Raw genomic sequence first — 23,407 nt, forward strand, 5'->3', positions numbered from 1 at the left:
ATAGCACCAACATATTTTGCAGTATTTTACCATTTTAATGTTTGCCTTAAAACCATAACACAATGTCACTAACCTGTCCATTCTTACATCACTTGTATCACATTCATATCACAGTCATTGAGCATAAGACAAGATGTATTAAAACTTTCTGTTATATGAGAGTTCTTAGAAGGTCGAGTTTCTACCCTTCTTACTCTTTATTTTACTTCAAACCCTTTACTCTCCAAAAGGGTTACTTCTTAGTATGATGAGTTTAACTCTTTTCTTATTCTGTGTGTATATGGTACAATAATGCCGTTAGGTCTCTTGATGGACAGTTTTCTAGTTAACATTCACTTTTATTTTACATTGCATACCATTCAATGTTTTTTTGCACTTGTTACTTGCTTATAGTACCTGCAAACAGAGCAAGCTGTTCTGTTCTAATATGTAATAAACAGAGTCTCATAGACACAGTGATGTAAATCTTGTGTTATCACTGGGGAAAAGTGTGGTACAATATTAGATTAGGCTTGATAAATTCTTCCCATCAGTAGCTGTCAGTAAATCCTTAATGGACTGCCTGTCTCCTTCACTTTGTGAAAGAGTGATTGAGCTTTCTTATTTTAGGTTTTCTATTATTTTTTTTTCTTACATTTTTTCCCCTATGCATACTAAGCTGTACTTTACTTTTTCGTCTACCCTAAATAAGAATCTCAGAATACTCAGGTAGGTGGCACCTAGGGCTTTCACCTGGTAGCTGAACCCCATTCACAAATATTCATTAATTTAACAGGGTTAGCTTCTAGTAAATATTTTTTTTAAATAGGTTAAAAAATATGTATTTTCCAAATAAAACGAATAGAATTGAGCTATATTGAATTAGCCATAAAATTGAGACTATAGAATGTAAGAGTCATTTAACTTTTGTATAGTTAATGCTACACTTTTTAATATTAATGAATATTGTATTCTCAATCTTTCAGGTTTTTTCTCACTATCTGTATGTAGCTGAATGCTCAGTACAATACACATACAGCACTTTCTCATATATTTTCTGGTGTGGTGCTAAACGTGCACATCACAAAGCTCATTTTTTTGTAGTTGTTTTTTTTCCTCTTAAAGATGAACTATCACTTCTCTGGAAATCAAACCATTGAATAAAACTTTTAAAATCACCTATAACTAATGTTAACCTTTTTCCATGTAATATTTTCTTTTAAAATGTATATTAAAGATTTTACAAATATCAACAGAATTCAGTTCTCTCTAGGCATAGCCAGCACACACAATGCAAACAAGGAGGAGAATAGAAACTTTGTTTTATCTTCTTTACTTACACAAAATATGTTCACTGGCAGAAAGGGGCAACATGTAGGATGATTAACAGACAGTGTAGAATTCCTACTTTTAATATATTTTTCAGATGTCATTTAAATATATTTCCTTATTATAAAGAATAAATAAACACTCAACAGTCTCCCTTTTAATAAATGCAGTTTTCAGTGTTCAAGCTTACGTTTGCCTTTTATCATTCCTGTTAATGAAAAAATGTCACCTAAATGGCTAACATGGAGGGAGTTTAACTCATTAAGAATGCAGATTCTTGTTGCTTGTACTTAAGGACACAAGCAATTTTAGCATTTTTACTGTGTGTGTGTGCTCAATTGCGATTTTTTTTCTCTCTCTCACTTATTGCACCAACACATATTATATATGGTTTTTAAACTACAAGGGCTTTTATTTGATATGACATATCGAATAAATGCTCATTTATCATACAAAAATACAACAAAATTGCGAGAAAAAAAAAACATTTCAGTTTGGCAATAATTAGTGCAGCTAAAGAAAAGTAATTAAAAATAAATTAATTTACTTGTCCTGATTAATTCATGTCACATGTCTAGTTCTGTTTATTTTTGCTAATTACAGGCCACAACATACAAGGAGTAAAATACAATTACAATGTTGAACGATTTTATAATTTTGGTTTTAGCAGTTTAACATTTGAAATAACCCCATAAATGACATTTACAAAAGTAGATACCGCTGTGTATGTCATATGGTATATTTCGAGCCGTCTTCTACAGTCATTTTTTTTCACCAATTTCTTTCAAAGTTTATGGTATTATTTTATTTTTGCAGGTGTTTTTTTACAGGTGTGTTGCAACATAGTGGAATCATTCTGTCATGCATTCTTAAGAGGTTAAAGTAGGTTTAAAAAACTTAAGGGGATTTAATTTTGAAAATAAAGGCATCAAACAAATGCTTTTGTTAAAGGAACTCTTTAGTATTAGGAAAACAAAGCCGTATTCTTAACACTATAGTGTCCCTCTGTTCCTCCCACCCATTCCCGTTCATGAAACAGTTAAAAAAAATCCTTTAACCGCTTTCCTGATTTAAGCACCAATGTCCTGCGGTGCTGGGTCATGCATGTACTCGTCCAACATTAGCCGATGGGGAGAACCAAATGTGCATGCATGACTGGCGCCGTGCATGCATCAGGCCTTCCTCATTGGACAGCATTGACTCAGTGCTTTCCTATGGGGTTTTCCTTGACGCAAAGTGTGAGGAAGTCCAGTGTCGTTTCATGGAGTGAAAACTGCAGGAATAGCCTCTAGTGGGTGTCTGGTAGATAGCCAACAGAGGCAGTCTTAATACTGTAATGTAAACATTGCAGTTTCTCTAAGGGTTAATTGAACCAGGACACTGCACCCAGACCACTTCAATTAAATGACGTAGTCTGGGTGCCCATAGTGTTCCTTTAACATAGCAAAACATTTTTTGTATTTTATTCATCCTTATATTCCCTTTGATAAGCTACACAGTTTATTATTTCTTATTTCTTACTTTATAATTGTTTAAAGCTGTAATAAAATAAAAGAAAAATACTCTTAATTGGCATTATTAAAGTAAACCTTCCTTTTATCATATTGTTTTTGAGTCAGCAAACAATTGAATTTTTTTTTACCCAAAACTGTTAATTTCATACATTATGATTGATTGATTTTGTTATAGGTTTATTTTGTTGTTGTAATAAAAGAAAAGAAAGATCCCATTAATTGCCATTATTAAAGACAAAGCCCTCCCTGCTATAAATAATGTTATATTTGTGTGTTTATTTGACACAGATGGCGGACGATATTCTATATATACACGTGTGACATTGTTTCTGTATGTTTTTAATGAACAGAACAGGGTAGTTACACTTTGTAATATATGTTCACTGAAAGGAAGAGGGAGCATTAAATCATTTTGCTCTGTGATGAATGGTTTGTACTGTACATTGAAGAATAAATTGAACAAACTGGCATAGAGCTCAGTGAACATGAAATCAGCTATTAGAAGGAAGCTTGAGAACAAATTCTGAGGCTGATATGCATCTTTTGATTAATGCCCTATCAATCAACCATAGTGGTTACCTTAGCAGAGACGGCCTGTAATCATTCATGGTTCTTTTCAGGAACACTGGCAGGGTCTATAGGCTTGTAATAACTGAACATTATTACTGATTTCCTACTGACTCTTGCTGAGAACAATTACCGTGTTTTCCATGTTTTAGGCTTTGCATTATATAAAAGGAGCTGCACTAAACAATGAAAAGAGTTTTCAGCATACGCGGGTAACATTCTCCGAGGGGGATTTATAATGATATTGTTATCCTACATAGAAAGAGTGTTTTGCTGGCGGTAATGAAAGTAATATCATTACTCCAAATAAGTGCTGTTTTGGAACGTGCTTCATCAAAACGGCGGTATAGTGGAGATCGTTGGAATTATTAGTTGTTAATTACTTCCTTTCCCTTTAATTATGAAACATGTCGGGTTTTTTTTGCCTAATGGATGAATGGAAGATATAATGAATTCTGTGAATTTTGCTTCAACTAAATCTGCAGTTAGAATAAAATACAGGCCTATGTTTGTTACAAATATTTAGATTTTCCCTAACACTGAATGTCAGGGATACATAAGAGGTGCACCCCAAAATAACTCCCATGATGCTTTGCCATAGCCTTGTGTATGTCTTTTAGCCATCCGTATATTACGTTATAATATGTACCAAAGTTGAGAAGTCAGAAAGAAAACTGTACAGTGTCAGACACTTATATAATGTTATCCCAGCTGCTAGTGTTTTTTGGTTATAAAAGATTTTTCGCCCAGCCCTCTTTTCACACCAACTTATTGCTTTGCCGAGACATTTAGCACCTGCTGGAGTAGTCACAATATTATATTAGTACCAGCCAGCAGGTGCACTGCTGGTTTTGTTCCATGTATGTACAAAGGAGTTATAAAGAGTGCATGACTTACCCAGTAGGAGCAGCTCTGTAGAATGCTGATTGGTAAAAGCGTCTATAACATGTAACATGAAATTCCATGCTGTTCGTCTTTGAAACTCGGTGAAACATCTTTTTAGATTCACAAGCTAGGATTCAAAGTGGACTCATCAGTGTAACAAGCCTAAAACAATTTTTTTTTTTTTTTTTTTATTCTCTGGGACAAAGTAGGAGCAAACAAGCCAGGGAAATACTTTAATATGATTATTATTGCCTTGAGTAAATATATTACAACAAAAACATATGTTGGCACTTCTGGCGAGAAGACCTTCTGCTGTGGGCTGTGATAGACCTTTCAACGGTGGCTATCAAGATTCCATGTTTTTGTAGCTTCTAGCTGTATGTTTAACATGATAAATCAATCTATATTCCTAGGATCCTTAAAAACATGGAGGCCCTATTGTTGACCTTAGGACTTAGATCTATTATACTTGTACCTTGTATTACTCTTTGTGAAGTAAAACATTGAAATTAAAAGAAAACATACAGATTTCATGCTACATACTCTTTTAAGAAGACTCTGAGGCTGATATGCATCTTAAGACTTTTGAAGTTATCCTTTTTTTTATTGCTATAAAAACCTTACAGTTCCATTTTCATATTGTGCTATCTCTATAATAGTTACATGATGCAATACTAAAAAATAAATGAAAGAAAAGCATGCCAGAGATTACAGTAGTTTTTTTTTGTGTTACCTCTCTCTCGTAGGTACTGCCATGTTCCTCTTTGGTTTTATTTACAGCTCTTGGCAGATTATGTGTCACTGATGTAGTGTTGCACATGTGTCTATGGAAGACAATACGGCATCACCATAGGTTGTCTTGCACCCATGCAATAAAAAGTCATATACATAGAAATGGAAGTATGCAGCTTCCAAAGCTGTTTGCAACTCCACCCGTTGCCATATTTTACCAAGAATTAGCACTTAATCTGAAACAAAGTTATGCCTTCTTTTTCTCATGTCTGTGTTCTGATTGAGTTGGAATTTCTGTGATATTTCAACAGGATCTACTTGTGTTTTTCTTAAAAGTTTTCTTATGGAAAAAAAAATAAAATTTTGCCCAAAACTAGTTCCATTTGTCAGCCACCAAGATTCCGAGTGGAGATTGGCAGTTGTGCTAGTCAAATGGTTCAGCCTTATCTCTGAGTAACCCAGAACTTGATGAAACACGTTCTTAATTGAATCATTCAGTGTGCAAGCCGAGCTTTCAATTATGACATATTAGTAGGGAAAGAATCAACTAAGGAACGTATATCAAATATCAAGTGTGGATCCTGAGAATCTGAAACTTATGCCTTGAAACTCCGATCAGGCAGAAAAATAGGACGGATGTCCAGTGTACAAAAAAGCAGTATGTATGTTGCACATTTAGCAATTATTTTGGTTGTAGTCTTAAGGTTATAGCGACAAGAAGTTTGTTATGAACTTTGGTTTGTTCTTTGTGTGTTACTTTTACCTACTAGGTTATTAAACGTGCAGGTTAAGAGTGTACAGTATATATATATATATATATATTTTTATAAAGTGTTAGTGAAAAACTGTCTTACCCTCACCACTTTAACTCACCAAACGTGAGCACGACAAGCCTAATGCCAGAGAAAATGTAGCGTTTTCTTATCTTATATTTGTTGTTCAAGTGTTTCTCTGGGAACAATTTATTCGAGAAGCACACTATAAAGAGTGGTTTGGCAATGCCTGCCTGCAGAGTGAAGGCTTTATGCTGTAATATAATTTGCCTCAGAATTGAACTATAGCCTCTGAAACACAGAGGAGTAATGAAGTGATGACAGGTATTAGCATGCTTAATGGGCTTTAATAGACATTTAATGATGTTAAACTGGAGGAGAGAGAAGGGCCCTTTCCCATTGGAATATTCCCACATAGAGGCTCATTGATCACCAGTTTCATAGAAGAGGTTTTAGTGGAAATTCTCTCAGTGACATTCGGGATGAACTGAACCCTCCATCGTTACAAATAAATGAGTGATAGGACAGGCACGGCGTTCAAAACACATTAAACAATTGATTTTCTCTCCACTTTTAATGTGATCTGGAGATGTATGATGGAGTTTATACTCCTTCAGATTAAAGGAATTGCTTCTTACACAAAGCAGTGAAAAATATATATTGTGAATGTCCTGTGGAGATTTTAGTTACATTTCCACATTGTAAATCATATATTGGATTACATTAAAACTTATGTTCCTGTAGTCAATCCATCATTTTACCTAAGCTGAAATCTGCCACCCAAACTGGTACCTGCTTTCGTACATTTACCTTCATGAGAAGGAATTCTTACTTGTAAGTATTTTATAATAATGTAATCTTTAGAGCTTGAGCCCACACCCCTTTTTTCTGAAATTTTTAAAATTCTGTAAGAGTAGAGAGGTTTGCATACCCCATATTAAACATTATTTTATTACTTCTTAAATATACACCGCAGTGTACAAATAGATTAAATGATGTACAGCAGTGAAAAAATAAGAATGTTACTCGTATTAAGCAAGTCCTAACCCAAATTAATCTTTGTTCTACTTAATTTTAGCAAAATGTGTTTATGATTTATTATTAAAATCAAGATACAGTATGCAATTAAAAATGTTGATTTGATCTCCAAAAGAAAAAAAGAAGATTTTTGCCCTCTGGTCTGTAAGATAGGATGCATATTGTTAATCAGAGCCACAAGAGTTTACCAATTTTCTTACCCTTAATATAACAGGAGCTTGCTTGTAGCTCCTTATGTCAGTGTGCTACCTTAACAGTGCAATGGAAAAATAATACTGACTTCTAGCAACAACTATCCCCTAAATAAAAAATAGTATTTTATATTTTTTGGTCATTAAAACCAAAATAACTTTAGCTTAACAAAGTCGTTTTTCTGTGTACATACCATGTCCTGCAGTTTCACTGCTCAATATTCTGCCATTTAAGAGTTAAATCACTTTTGTTTCTGTTTATGGTTTCATTTCCAATCAGATGTAAAAAAAAATATCTCCTGCTCTGTAAATTGAACTTTAAGTACATCCTGCATGGTCTAGCAAACTATTAACGGGAGACAAGAAATTCTAAATTAAACAGAAATTGCAATAAAGGAAGTGTAAACATTAGATGACTCTTTACAGGAAGTTGTTTAGGAAGGCGGTGTAAGTCACATCCAGGGAGGTGTGGCTAGGGCTGCATAAACAGTGATTTAACTCCTAAATTTTAGATAATTGAGCAGTGAGACTGCAGGGGCATGATCTATACATCAAAACTGCTTCTTAAAGGGACACAAATAACAATTTGTTTAGCATTCATACACTGGTAAACTGTTCAAATTCAGTTCTGTCTATTTTCCAACTTTTCAAAATGTTAAAAAGTTGAGAACACGAATTCCAGGAAAGAAGCTAAATTGAAAACTAATTACATTGTTTAATGTAACTGTTTTAACTGAACTGTTGCTGGAAGTAAAATTTTTGTGAGTTGGGTGTGGTGAACATTTTTTTTAAACTTAATGATTAGGTGACATGCCAGACTTTGTAAGAATTTGTCTACTAATGCATTATTCCTCTGTTCTTGCTGCAGCCCTGCGTTGAGTTTTACATACCCACCTACCCCTGTATCCCTGCAGCAGATGCATCAACAGATTTTAAACCGCCAACACAGCATAGGGTCAGCATTTGGACACAGCCCTCCTCTCCTTCATCCAGCTCCGACATTTCCTACGCAAAGAACCATCCCCGGGATTCCAAGTGTTCTGAATCCAGTCCAGGTCAGCGTTGGTCCATCTGAAGTTGCACAGGTGAGGTTTCCTTTACTACACAATGCCGCGCTGAGTTAAGTATGCAAAACTAAAAGGATTATATCAATGGATCTATTTACTTTTTTATTAAGGTAATGCATTTAATGAAAAATAAAAAAAGATTGTAATAAAATGTTTTACCAGAAAATAAATGTAATAATCTCATTTTAAAATATCCTGGGATTTAGATGTTGAATATTTGTGTGTTTAGGCTACATGTCAAAAAGCTCTCAATTCTCTCTGCTACGTTACACCAATTTATTAATCAAATAAATGGAGAAAGATGTAATGAGTTTACCATGGCAAGAGACAAACATGTAGTTCTGAAGTTTGTGCATTAACCATACGCGCTCTCACTGACACATTAATAATCAACAAGCAATTGTTTGTTACATTTATGGTGACTAGTAGTAGTGAAATAAAAGTAAATATGAAGCAGTTATTTTGCAATTAGGATTTCAAAGATTATGAGGAAAACATTGAGAAAACAATGCAATAATACCAATATCCAATGTTTTTTATGGAGTATTCTATGGCTGCGCTCCATTTCATAATTCATGAATCTTATCCACTACTACTGAACGTTTTCAGTTCAGTTTTTATCCACTTAATATTGTTCATTGCTTTTATATACCACTACTGAACATTTTATATCAAGTTTTTATCTCCTTAATGTAGTTATTTGCAATTGTAAATTAGTTTGACTTTATTTCTAGCTCCGGAAGTTTTGTCTATCTTCAATGACTTCACTATGAGCATCATCATTGACAGTCAGGAAAAGCAGATATTCTCTTGTAGAATTGCATGTACCATACGCTGCAGGACTAACAGTATTACATAGCAACTTAAGAGAGAGCACTTTTACATAGAAACATAGAATGTGACGGCAGATAAGAACCATTCGGCCCATCTAGTCTGCCCAATTTTCTAAATACTTTCATTAGTCCCTGGCCTTATCTTATAGTTAGGATAGCCTAATGCCTATCCCACGCATGCTTAAACGCCTTTACTGTGTTAACCTCTACCACTTCAGCTGGAAGGCTATTCCATGCATCCACTACCCTCTCAGTAAAGTAATACTTCCTGATATTATTTTTAAACCTTTGTCCCTCTAATTTAATACTATGTCCTCTTGTTGTGGTAGTTTTTCTTCTTTTAAATATAGTCTCATCCTTTACTGTGTTGATTCCCTTTATGTATTTAAATGTTTCTATCATATCCCTCCTGTCTCGTCTTTCCTCCAAGCTATACATGTTAAGATCCTTTAACCTTTCTTGCTAAGTTTTATCCTGTAATCCATGAACCAGTTTAGTAGCCCTTCTCTGAAGTATCAATATCCTGCTTCTTTGACCCCATGTAGATGTTATATTTCCTGTACAACATGGCTGATTTGGAAGACCTAATATGTTTAGAAAAACTGTAAAGGCACCCTTCAGTTATTGAATAAAGCAAAATAGGCAAGTTATGACAATATTTAAAATGGAAAAGCACTGCAGAATAAGTTGGCGCCATATAAATACCAATAATAATAATTTAAGCGTCTTTGTTTTCTCTTCAAAGACAACACATCAGAAAATATGGCCATAACATATCATTGCATGTTATGTGGAATGCAGGGGAAATTAGTTTTTTCAGCTATGCTTTTCATGCAGCTATGGGTAACTCCTCCTGAATGCATATGGTATGAGTCTTCCTTGTTATGATTTACATGACAAAATTCAAAGACGATAGGAATACAGCAAGTTCTCTCTGTAAGAACAGTCTGTAATTACACATTGCTTCACTTTTATGTTCCATTGATATAAAGATTAAGAAAGCTTAAAAGAAAATGACTTGCCCAGGGAGATAGCTCTTCTAGATACATGTCCATATGTCCGCAATCAGATCAATGGGTTGCCCTCTTCCAGCAAGTTGAGGAAACATCTACATGAGAGTAGAGAGTAATCAGTCAACCCTGTGACGTGGTTACCCTATTACTACGCAACCTCCATAACTAGATGCAAAACATTTAGAGATTTATATACTAATCAGAGAATAGTGGGGGTTGATCTGATAAGCTCAACTAATCATAGATTCACTACTTAGAGAATAATGTATTCAGAAATGTAAAATTTTCACATCAAAACAAAAGTACATGGCATAACAATCTGATATATGCTGTATTATTCTGGAAACATGCAGAAACCTCTCAAAACAACTTAATCAATGTCTGTCTCATGAACCAAGAAAAATCTATCACTATTTTTCTGTTTGAAACAACCCTTAGGTTATAACATAGAAAACTGAAGCAACACCCTCTGAAAAAGTTATTGTCCCAAACCCATTATGTCAAAGATAGTTCTCTATACTATTTTCAATAATTGTGTGTACACTTGTATCAGCTATGTGATGTTTGGAACTGCTGGATAGGGGTTTATGGGATATGATCAGACCCCAGAGACCAAAATGAGAGACCATATTTTCCTGGTGAATAAGGGATCCGTGTTGAGCAGATTGGTAACCCCAGAAGGACTCCCACTCAGCAGTATTTGAAGACTGGACTCTGTTTCCTGATTACCAGAGAAGGAAGCTTGAATGAGACTCTTCTAGCTGACTGATGATCCTGGGGATTAAGCCTATTTTGGCACAACAAGCGCTTGTGCACATATTAATTTATTTCAATTGTGACTTTACTTTTCTGAGTGTTCCCACTTTCTTTTTATAATTTTTGTGTATATTAAAGTCTGCACTATGATTTCTTTGTTTATCTCTTATATGTGAGTCTGGTTCTCAACTCAACATTGTTGGTAACTATAACCACCTCACATCTTGTGACTGTGGCGCCCTGCACTGTATTTTCACTTGTGTGCTATACAGTTTACTTGCACCAGGGATCTACCTGAAGCTGCAAAAACAATGATTTTTTTGGGCCATTTTTTTTTTTATTTTTTTTTTTATTTGCATTTCTTTTATTTATATAATGCATTGAAAACAGAGGGTTATTTATACCCTATTACGTGTTCCCTTTAATTTCTTTTTGGTTTATATATTAATTTCATTTTCATCCATTCTGCATTTGTTTAATTTAATAAAACATTTATAAGCCACATGTTTGCTTGTATGACTAAATGTAATGGTTTCAAATGAAAAGAATTCACTGATACGGAAGATGTTAAAGCTCCTATAACTCCCATAAAATTGTACAGACTAATTCACTATAACATGAAGGAGGTAAGGAAGTGATTGGAGCTCTTTCATGTGAATCAGAATCGTATGGTTATCCAGTTCTTTGGAAGGAAATTGAGAGAGATCAAGGCAGACATTATTGTTAAAAAAACATACAGTGACAGCATATCAAACTATCTTCTTATTGTGATTTTCACCTTTCATACCTAACACACCAGGTCATGAAGTGTGTCCAGAGCTGTATTTCCATCACAGAAAACTATAGGGATACAATCTTCAGGAGCTGAAAGTATTCAGAACATGAAGAAAAAAACATGTAGTAGATGAGATTTAAAAAAAATAAAATGACCATAGTTAGTAGGACCAAACCCATTTGACTCTCACAAGGATTCCCTAGAAATGTAGACTTGTTTGTCTTAGAGGGACACACCAGGCTGGTTTAGATTAAAAAAAAATATTAATACATTATGTTGCATTGCATTAAAAAAATGCAAAAGAATAAATTCAAAATAAAAATATACTCACATTTGAAGTTCTTTGTAACGGATCACCTGGCACCCCGACTTGGTACCTCCGTTAATGGATGCTCCTAGTGCTTCCTGAGGGCTCCAAGCACTCCGGCAGACACCATAATCACCGAATCCAAGAAACCTTTAAATTCTCCCAAGCGTATGAATGCTGTAGACCATTGAATAGGAACCATACGAATAGGCTTGTACCCCTAGCAGTCAACTGGAACAGCATACATTAAATCCTTCCCCCAATAATGAGACGACACATCACTTTGAGGGTAAAACAGGAACTCCCGCCTGGCTCATCCAGCCTGGCTTTTATTACACTTGTACACTTACAGGCCACACCCAGGGGGAGGCATAAAATAACCAATCACATACATGGTTCAGCCCACACATCCCCTCCCCTCAGATAACATTAAACCCAATTATCCGGTACACCTTTTCAGCCAAGTTCTGGATGTACCCCAAAACCCGGGGGTACACCTTTAAATCCAGCATCGCTGGATAGCCCTTATTCAGGGGGACAACATATCCAAAATTCAAGTCATTCGGATGAATGGTTCGGGAGATATGGGGTTCCAAAGATTTGACCGACCGCATGGGTAAAGTATCCGAAAACAGTTCCATGCATTTTGGCCCTGCGGTCGGTCACAAACAAGGGAATGAAAACAGGCGAATTGCCTGTGTTATAGAGCCTGGAGAGGGTTTGAATGAATTCCCTTGTTTGAGGGGTTCTTTCTACCGAACAGCGGGCCATTCGGTAGTTTTTATACGAATTTCTGGAAGTATGGAGGTCTCAGCGGTGTTTGCCTAGTCAAGTGTCCGATTTTAGTTCCAGACACTCGACGGCAAAACACCGCTGTTCGGTAGTTTAAGATGGCCGCCGCCACGTGTTTGTTTCCCGAATGGCGGCCACCCAGAGGACAAAGAATACATTACACTGATTGCCAATTACCCGTTTGCAACATTGTTGCAAACTGTAATTGGAGGCACACTTATTCCTGGGTGGTCTGGTTGTTCGGTAGTTTCACTCAATATAATGAATGGAGTGATTCTACCGAACCATCAGGTGAATGCTGCATACATATCCCAGGTTAAGCTTAACACACAAATACACATATAATATTACAGGCAGTACACTAGAATATGTAGCACAGTCTTAAAGGGACAGTAGTCCCAAAAGTCCCAATATGTCCATAGATGCTGTTAAAAGGGCCAGTAGCAGCAATATACAGTACAATATGCCCAAATATAAATCTTTAAGTGTACCAATTTTCCAGGGGCCATAGTCAGCAGGTAAGAGGCAGGCAGCCAGGCCCCTCCAATGTCCAGTGGCGAGGTGGGTTCCGCCACATTTCTCCCCTTTCCCATTTAGACTATCCAGACTCCAGACCTCCAGTCGGTCTGGGGCTCTGATAGTCGGCTGGCTGTCCTTACAGGGGGTAGTTGTCCAGATGGCCCCCTGCCACTCGTGTCCAGTTGTAAGTCCAAGGCTTGGGGAAAAAGTAACCAGGGTGTCCTCTCCCCTGGTTGAACACAGCTGTTGTTGGGGAAAAACGACTGTCTCCCCTTCCGATATTTTGTCTGGCTGTTGTGGACTAGGACCGACTGTCCCTATCCCCAGTGGTGTAGGTGCAGAGACTACGGTCCCATCTGCACAGTTGTGGGGTTTACTGTCTCCCCTTGGTGTGCTAAGCTGCCGCTGGGGAGAGGGGATGACAAACTCCTCTCCCTGAACCGTAGACTGCCGCTGGGGAGCAAGGACGGCTCCTTCAGCTCCCTGTAACTTGGGCACAGAGACCACGGTCCCATCTGTGCTGTTGTGGGGCTTATTGTCTCCCCTTGGTGAGCTGTGCTGCCGCTGGGGAGAGGGAATAACAACCTCCTCTCCCTGAACCGTAGACTGCCGCTGGGGAGCAAGGACATCTCCTTCAGCTCCCTGTAGCTTGGGCACAGAGACCACGGTCCCATCTGTGCTGGTGTGGGGCTTACTGTCTCCCCTTGGTGTGTTAGGCTGCCGCTGGGGAGGGAGGACGCTGCTCTCCTCTCCCTGCACTTTACTGATCCGCCGCTGGGGAGAGGTGGTAGCAAGCTCCTCTCCCCTACATACTTCTATACTCTGTGGAGGGAGACCGACTGTCTCTACTCCCAATACAGTGTCCTGCTGCTGGGGAAAGGAGACTGGGCTCTCTCTTCCCTGCTGGACACTCTGCTGCCGGGGAATGGAGACTGGGCTCCCAATTCCCAACAAATCACACTGCCACTGGGGAGGGAGGACGGCCCCTTCAGCTCCCTGTAACTTGGGCACAGAGACCACGGTCCCATCTGTGCTGGTGTGGGGCTTACAGTCTCCCCCTGGTACATTAAGCTGCCGCTGGGGAGAGGTGGTAACCAGCTCCTCTCCCATTAGAACACTCTGCCCATTGATGATCCGCCGCTGGGGAGAGGTGGTAACAATCTCCTCTCCCATTAGAACACTCTGCCCATTGATGATCTGCCGCTGGGGAGAGGAGGTAACAATCTCCTCTCCCATGCCTACTTTCAGTCTTTGTGGAGGGAGACCGACTGTCTCTCCTCCCAATTCAGTGTCCTGCTGCTGGGGAACGGAGACTGGGCTCTCTATTCCCCAAAAATCACGCTGCTGCTGGGGGGTAGGACCAACTACCTCTGCCCCCTGTAACTCAGCCTGCCGCTGGGGAGGGAGGACGCTGCTCTCCTCTCCCTGCACTTCACACTGCCGCTGGGGATCTGGGCCGACTGCCCAGCATCCCTGTAGGGCCGGTAGAGAGACCGCAGTCCCATCTCCACCTGCCATCTGTGGGTCTTCCCAGGACCAATCCGTGAGGCCCCTCAACATTTGTGAGTAAGGGCCACCTGCTTCCCCACCTGGCAACTCTGGCTGCTGCTGGGGATCTGGGCCGGTTGCCCAGCATCCCGGTGGAGAGACCTTGGTCCCATCTCTACCTGCCTGTTGTGGTTCCTCACAGGACCAGTCTATGAGGACCCCCACTTCGGGTTCCTCCCGCCGCCTCAGGGAAAGACAGCTAACCTCCTCGGATGCAGCCTCTACTCGGCTGCTGTAACGCTCCTGCTGCTGAGCATACTTCCTCTCTTTCGCCAACCGGAATTCTCGGTCCAGCCTTGTGTTTCGCTCAGCCATGACCTGGTTCCAGATCACCCGGCGTGTCTCCATGGGTATATCATCCCCATACTCGGCCACTCGCTGCCTCACCTCGGCCAGCCAATCATCTCCAGAGCCAGAACCTTCCATACTTGTCTGCTCCCAGGGGCGCTGCACGACTGCTAGAGTTGCCCTCAATTTGTAAATCCAAACAGTGTCTCTGAGCTGCTTTACCTCACACTAGGACGCCATCCCACCGCTTGCCACCAATGTAACGGATCACCTGGCACCCCGACTTGGTACCTCCGTTAATGGATGCTCCTAGTGCTTCCTGAGGGCTCCAAGCACTCCGGCAGACACCATAATCACCGAATCCAAGAAACCTTTAAATTCTCCCAAGCGTATGAATGCTGTAGACCATTGAATAGGAACCATACGAATAGGCTTGTACCCCTAGCAGTCAACTGGAACAGCATACATTAAATCCTTCCCCCAATAATGAGACGACACATCACTTTGAGGGTAAAACAGGAACTCCCGCCTGGCTCATCCAGCCTGGCTTTTATTACACTTGTACACTTACAGGCCACACCCAGGGGGAGGCATAAAATAACCAATCACATACATGGTTCAGCCCACACATCCCCTCCCCTCAGATAACATTAAACCCAATTATCCGGTACACCTTTTCAGCCAAGTTCTGGATGTACCCCAAAACCCGGGGGTACACCTTTAAATCCAGCATCGCTGGATAGCCCTTATTCAGGGGGACAACATATCCAAAATTCAAGTCATTCGGATGAATGGTTCGGGAGATATGGGGTTCCAAAGATTTGACCGACCGCATGGGTAAAGTATCCGAAAACAGTTCCATGCATTTTGGCCCTGCGGTCGGTCACAAACAAGGGAATGAAAACAGGCGAATTGCCTGTGTTATAGAGCCTGGAGAGGGTTTGAATGAATTCCCTTGTTTGAGGGGTTCTTTCTACCGAACGGCGGGCCATTCGGTAGTTTTTATACGAATTTCTGGAAGTATGGAGGTCTCAGCGGTGTTTGCCTAGTCAAGTGTCCGATTTTAGTTCCAGACACTCGACGGCAAAACACCGCTGTTCGGTAGTTTAAGATGGCCGCCGCCACGTGTTTGTTTCCCGAATGGCGGCCACCCAGAGGACAAAGAATACATTACACTGATTGCCAATTACCCGTTTGCAACATTGTTGCAAACTGTAATTGGAGGCACACTTATTCCTGGGTGGTCTGGTTGTTCGGTAGTTTCACTCAATATAATGAATGGAGTGATTCTACCGAACCATCAGGTGAATGCTGCATACATATCCCAGGTTAAGCTTAACACACAAATACACATATAATATTACAGGCAGTACACTAGAATATGTAGCACAGTCTTAAAGGGACAGTAGTCCCAAAAGTCCCAATATGTCCATAGATGCTGTTAAAAGGGCCAGTAGCAGCAATATACAGTACAATATGCCCAAATATAAATCTTTAAGTGTACCAATTTTCCAGGGGCCATAGTCAGCAGGTAAGAGGCAGGCAGCCAGGCCCCTCCAATGTCCAGTGGCGAGGTGGGTTCCGCCACATTCTTTATACACAATAGCATGTTTTGAGCAACTAGGAAATACAGCAAAATGGAAATGATGAGACAGAAAAGTGAATATGGAAAATTAAACTGTTTAGTACAACTATTTTAAACTAAAGAAGATTTAGAAAAGTTACTAACTTTAAGCTAACCTATGCTCTGTACCAAACATGGATTGGTGCCTAAAATGTTCCTTCAAACATCTGTGATTTCATTGTCATAAACTTAATCTTGTGTTCGATATTTTAATTCTATAATTTCAGATATATTCCTAATTTTCTGTTTAATTAGATACTTATCAAGGATTGTTTTTTCTCCCTTTTCCTTAGCAGAACAAACCGACCAGTGAATCTGCTGTTAGCAGCACAGGTGACCCAATGCATAACAAACGTTCTAAGGTAAAGCCTGAAGAAGGATTACCAAGTCCAGGTGCCGGATGCATCCAGGTAACTGCATTTAGGATAATCATTATTAGTATCCTGCTAAATTCCATTTACATTTTTACATGCATTTTAATGTTTGAAATGCTTCTTGCAGTTATACAGTTCCTATGTTTTTTTTTTTTTTTATTTGATTGGAGAATTAATTGAGATTGAGATGTATCATTAATGACAAAATATTTTTTTTGTTTTTTTTAATTTTTAGGTTTGGTATGAATGGCTAAATATAATACATTAACATTGAGATTTAAAATAAGATTACATTTTAAATAACATTTTACGTATAGCTTTAGATTTGTACTGGCAAACTGATTAAAGGAACACTCTAGAATAATCTAAGTGAGGCCCCATAAAAGTACATTCATTTTGTTTTATTTATTTATTTATTTTTGTTGATTTTATCTACATACTGCTCTTTTCTCAAAAGGTCTGGAACCAATCTCAAGCAATAATAAGATTTGTAACATTAGGACGGGTCCGAAGCAACCTTTATAGAAGACATTAGTTTGAGTCAGTTAGAATCTGGACAAAATTAACTATTTTATTAAAGACACGGAGGCTCATATTATGCATAACTCTTTCTTTATTTCCTCAGCAGCAAAGATAGAGGAATATAAATATTATCGAAATTGAAAGTAAAAAACTGTACAGGCATAACAGGCAGCCAATCACATAATAGAGGAAGTAGCTATATAAGTCCTGTGTCTCCCACAATCCCCCTCTTTCTTTGCTGCTTCCTCAGACAGCTAAGTATCCATGTTTAGCTCTCTTACTCATTGCCTTTATTTGTTCTGTGATTATTGTTATATTGCTTTAATTGTTTTATTTATCTGTGTTTTATCTGTATTCATTGTTTTATTTATCTGTATTCATTGTTTTATTTACGTGTTTGATTTGTTCCTCACACCTTAGTGTGCCTTAGAGATCCCTGGGGTTTTTTTTTCCCCTTTACCGGGAGATTATCTCCCTGCCCTCCCTTGCTCCCCGCGTCTCTCGCGGGTGCCGGCGGCGGTTTTTCTGCCGCGGCCGTTCTTTTCCTCACGGCCGCGGCTGCATGCACTCCCCTGCCCGCTCACGGGCTCCCCGCGCGGGCAGAGTGCACGCGCCCCTTCCCCCGACGGGCGCACAGCCGCGAGCACTCCCCTCGCGTGCCGCGGCCATCTTGGACGGACCTCCATGCGGTCTGCTTCCTTTTGCCGTGCAGTCGGTCGCCTCGATCTCTCCTGGGCACACTAACGGTCTGACTATTGAATATTGTTGTATTTTTGTTCTTCTCTGTGGGTTACTCAACCCTTTAGTTCTCCTGCTCATTAGTTTGCATTTTTACGTTTTCTAATTACTGCCATTATGCAGGATAGGGATGATGGGCCTTCAGGTCCCTCTGGGGACTTTAACATGGAGACTACTGAGAGTGCTATGGCCTCTCAGGAATTTCAAGCCTTGCTAGAGGTCACTATGGCTTCTTCACTGCAGAAGGCTATTGCCTCAGCCATGGGGGCCGTCTCCTCCTCATTTACCCACTCCCTGCATTCCATGGTTTTACCTGCAATGGCCACCCCGGCTCCCCAGGGTGGGGGGTCCCCTTCACCTGCCCAGACTGTGCCTGGGGCCCATAAGGCTAGGGCCAAGTCCAAAAATGTCGGCTCCCACTCCTCGATGCAGGCTCTGCCTGCCATGACTGACACGCTAGAGGCGGTCACAGATGGAGCGCACCCCACGCGCAAAAGAGCCCCTGGCCGGGCTAAAAAGGCTAGATTGTGGAAACGGGCTAAGGCCCTTGATGATGGGTCGGATTCCGACCAGAGTGTGGAGGACTAATCCGACATCATGGAGTATGACTCCTTTGACGATATTGATTCTGGAGAGGATTTGCCCCTTACGGGCGTGAACCCCTCGGGGTCCTCTGCCAAGGCCCGGGGTCAGATATTAGGCCCCATTGGGGATGACAAAACAATCCTTGACCCGCAGGGTAACCCCCTGTTTGATCCAGACGACCTGCGTCACCCCAGGTCCGTTGAATGGGTCCCCCCGGACCATATTGCCCAGTACGTGGCTAAACGCATCCGCACGCCCCTTTCTAGTGAAGGCCGCAATAAACTGCGCGCCGAATGCCCACGCCCCACCCTCCCGGGCGCTGCCTGTAAGACTCCAGACATTGACCCGCAGATTGCCCAGTTCTTGAATAAGTCGGGCTGGAAGCCCAAGAAGGGCCTCGACCATTCCCTGAAGGGGTGCCAAGACAAGATCCTGGATACGCTAGGACCCCTCTCGAAGCTATACGAGCTTCTCGATTCTGCCAGGACCGGCGACTCGGTCTTAGATATTGATGTGGCCGTAGGTTGAGTCCAACGGGCCATATGCTTACTGGGGAACGCCAATACGGCGATGTCTACAGAGAGGCGTAAAGCTATTCTCTTAAAGATCGACCCTAAGCTGGTCACCATGAATGTGGCGGAGCCTGAGCCGACCGATGAGGGTTTGCTGTTCGGCTCCTCCTTCGTTAAGTACATGGGGTCGTATGTCAAGACCTTCACTGCTATTGACAAGGCACAGGCGAACATGAAGCGCGTGTTCGCGCCTAAGGTTTTCGGAGGGGCCGGGCGTAGCAGGAACCGTCCACCCGGCCGTGGTTTCCGAGGCGCATTCCGCGCAACCAGAGGTTCCTTTTTTTCCCTCCCGGGGATTTCAGGATCAGAGAACCCCTCCCTTCTTCCCAGCCAGAGGTCGGGCTTGGGGCTCCAGATACCCCCGCGGTGGTACCCCCGGCAGACGTCCTTACGGTGAGTACCCTTTCTTTCCCTCCCGTTCAAGTGGCGGGGAGGCTGGCTTTATTTTACCGAGAGTGGGAAAATATCACCTCGGATGCTTGGGTTTCTGCAATGTGTGAAGGGGTATCGCCTAGAGTTTGTTTCCATGCCTGTCCAGTTTTGTTTCCCCAGAGAACTGTCTCTTCCACCGGATCAGGACGAGATGATTTCCACGGAAGTCGTGGAAATGTTGTCCAAGGGCGCTATAGAGGAATTACCGTTCGCTGCCGTAGGCTTTATGTGCAATCTGTTCCTGGTGCCCAAGAAAGGGGGCGGAGTTCGCCCTGTGATAAATCTTCGCCCCCTCAACGCCTTCCTACGTTACCAACACTTCCAGATGGAAGGTATACACTGCCTCAGAGACCTTCTACGCCAGTCAGACTGGCTAGCCAAACTGGATCTGAAGGACGCTTACTTCACGGTACCCATTGCTTTGGAGTTCAGAGACTACCTCCATTTCACATGGCACGGGCGTCGTTGGCGCTTCACTTGCCTGCCTTTCGGTCTCTCCTCGGCTCCCTGGTGCTTCACCAAGCTCATGAAGCCTGTAGTGTCGTTCCTTCAAACCCGCGGGGTTCGCCTCATTATTTACCTGGACGACATTTTGATTTTGTCCCAATCAAAGGAGGACCTCCTCCTACATCTGGAGTGGACTACCAGCCTGCTACAGAAGCTGGGTTTTCTGATCAACTGGGACAAGTCGGTCCTAGTTCCCGCCCAGTCCATAGAGTTCCTGGGCTTCAGAGTGGATTCCGTCCAACAATTTCTGTTCCTACCGTGTTCAAAGGTGAGAGCCATCCAGAAGGAAATTCGAAGGGCTCTTCGTGTCTCAGATTTATCCGTCAGACAACTGGCGAGAATAATTGGCCTTCTCGCGGCCTCTATTCAAGCGATCTTCCCAGGCCCCCGCTACATTACCGGGCCCTCCAGCGGCTCAAAGGGTCACACCTTCGGTCAGGTCACTCCTACGAGTCTCGGATACGTTTGGACGCGGAGTCCAGGGACGAATTGGTGTGGTGGTTGGCACACATGGAAGCATGGAACGGGAGAGCAATTTTCGGCTCCATCCCAGACGTAGTGATCGAGTCCGATGCCAGCTTGCACGGCTGGGGTGCTCGTTGTGGCGACGTTTCCACAGGAGGCAGATGGTCCGACATGGAGAAGTCGTTACACATCAACTGCTTGGAACTCCTGGCAGGGGCGTTCGCGATCCGCAGCCTTACCCCAGGACGGGCGAATTGCTGCGTTCTCCTCAAGATGGACAACGTGTCGGCGGTCCGCTACATAAATCACCTGGGGGGTACGAAGTCCAAGATGTTGGCGATTCTGGCAAAAGAGTCCTGGCAGTTCTGCCTCTACAACAATGTTTCGGTAACAGCGGAACACATTCCGGGTCTGGACAATTCGGGAGCGGATTGGAATTCCAGACACTTAAGAGACTCTGGGGATTGGCGTTTACACGCTTCGGTGTTCCAGAGCCTGGACATGCTGTGGGGAAGATTCCAGATGGATCTGTTCGCATCTCGGCTGAACACTCAGCTGCCGGAGTTCTACAGCTGGAGGCCGGACCCTGCAGCGGTAGCGACAGATGCCTTTCTCCAAGAATGGCCACGGGGTCATCTGTACGCTTTTCCCCCGTTCAACATGATCGCGCGCACGATCTCGAAGATGGTTCGCCACGACTGTCGTTTAGCGTTGATCACCCCTCTATGGAGATCTCGACCATGGTTCCCTCGCTTGATGGAGTTATCGATAGATTACCCTCGGCTGATACCTGTCTTCCAGGACCTCCTTCTGGATCCGGATGGGAACTCACACGAGCTGGTGTTGCAACACCAGCTACCCCTGATAGCGTGGTTCCTTTCAGGGGACCTTGGACTGTCCCAGACGTTCCGCAGGCAACTCTCCTGCTCCTCGATAACGCCTGGGCCCCAGGCACCCGTACAGCCTATCGAGCTTCATGGAGATCGTGGTCTGGTTGGTGAATGGAACGGGCAGTGGATCCCGTATCTGCCCCTCTGTGTTTGATCCTGGAATTCCTCACGTCCCTGTTTGACTCGGGCAAGGCATACCACACGATCAATCTTTCCTGCTCGGCTATTTCAGCCGGCCACAAGGGTTTGGATGGTTTCCCTGTAGGCAGACATCCTTTTGTATGTCGTCTTCTAAAGGGTATTCGCCTTGCTCTTCCTCCTCGGCCTCGTTTCTCGGCCTTTTGGGATGTCAACGTGATGTTGCAGTTCCTCTCATCATGGTACCCTAACCGAGAACTGACGTTAAAACGATTGTCATCCAAGTTGGTAATGCTACTATGTTTGATCTCTTGCAAGAGGGTCTCTGACGTCAGGGCCCTGGATTGGGACGCCGTTGCATTCACCCCAGAGGGTGTTACTTTTGAATCTTTTAAGTCTCCTCATCGGCCAGTTTTCGACACCCACTCTGGCACGTTGGGTGCGTTGGCTGTTAACCTCTGCGGGTATAGACACCTCTGTATTTACGCCTCATTCTGTGCGAGGCGCAATGGCTTCGAAAGCTTCCTCAGTCGGATGCCGTCTGGAAGATATTATACGAGCGGCAGATTGGTCCCGGGAATCGACCTTCCGAGACTTCTATTTCAGACCTATTGAACACATCGCATCTCGAGTGGTGGCACAGCTTTGAACTTGCATAATATGAGCCTCCGTGTCTTTAATAAAATTCCCAGATTTTACTAGTAACATGACGTAAAGTCATGATTTTATTAAAGACACGGAGGCGAGTATTATTCCCTCCCACCCTCCCGGTGTGGATTTGGGATAAGAGATGCTTCGATACTATTCAGGTATGTTTTCAATCAGGTCTGTATTTCTATCATGTGTTTAGATCATGTATTTGTTTCATGTATTTTATCATGTTTTTGGATGATTTTGGACGCTTTTGCTAATTTCTAATTCTATATATTTTATATTTCAGAATCCAGTGTTATGTGTGGCTCCTCACGGTTATGTTTGGTAAGTCTACAGTTTTGAGTTTGGAAATTACCATATTTTTCTATTTTTTGTAGCTTGAAGTTTTCGCATTGTTTCCCGTTTCCTGTTTGGATCTAATGGAGCATCGTTCATCTTACCTGGTCTTCGGTTTCGCAAGAAAGAGGGGGATTGTGGGAGACACAGGACTTATATAGCTACTTCCTCTATTATGTGATTGGCTGCCTGTTATGCCTGTACAGTTTTTTACTTTCAATTTCGATAATATTTATATTCCTCTATCTTTGCTGCTGAGGAAATAAAGAAAGAGTTATGCATAATACTCGCCTCCGTGTCTTTAATAAAATCATGACTTTACGTCATGTTACTAGTAAAATCTGGGAATTTCCTCCTAATCCACACAGCATTTGTTGAATGAGGGACTCCCAGCGAGGAAAGAGATAATTGAGATTGCGAAATCTTGCAAAAATCCTGTGTTTTGTTTGCTATAAAACAAATTCCAATATTATCTGAATTTTCTTTTTCCTTATTTTCAGTTTTAAATACTATATCAAATCTGCTTGCAAACCTATTTTTCTGTTTATTGACATTTTAAAATGTATGGGTTAAAAGCCAAGGCAACAATATCCCTGCATACTGAAACATAGTTTTTATGGTGTCAGAAGATTGTCTAGACTCTAGACTCTAGACTATCATAATC

The 23,407-nt window shown here is 41.7% G+C and overlaps 1 protein-coding gene across 5 annotated transcripts in view; it reads left to right on the forward strand.

Annotated features, from left to right (window-relative positions):
- GLI3 (GLI family zinc finger 3) overlaps positions 1-23,407 on the forward strand; it is a 248,461-nt gene that overhangs the window by 181,874 nt on the left and 43,180 nt on the right. For 4 of the 5 annotated variants that reach the window (XM_063452128.1, XM_063452130.1, XM_063452132.1 and 1 more), the window contains 2 exons: positions 7,877-8,093; positions 16,824-16,940. In XM_063452128.1, coding sequence (XP_063308198.1) covers positions 7,877-8,093; positions 16,824-16,940 — 334 coding nt within the window. The remainder of the gene's footprint in view (positions 1-7,876; positions 8,094-16,823; positions 16,941-23,407) is intronic. The other variant, XM_063452131.1, reaches the window with a different exon arrangement.

The sequence above is a fragment of the Pelobates fuscus genome, chromosome 4, assembly GCF_036172605.1.
Source record: "Pelobates fuscus isolate aPelFus1 chromosome 4, aPelFus1.pri, whole genome shotgun sequence".
NCBI classification, from domain to species: Eukaryota; Metazoa; Chordata; class Amphibia; order Anura; family Pelobatidae; genus Pelobates; species Pelobates fuscus.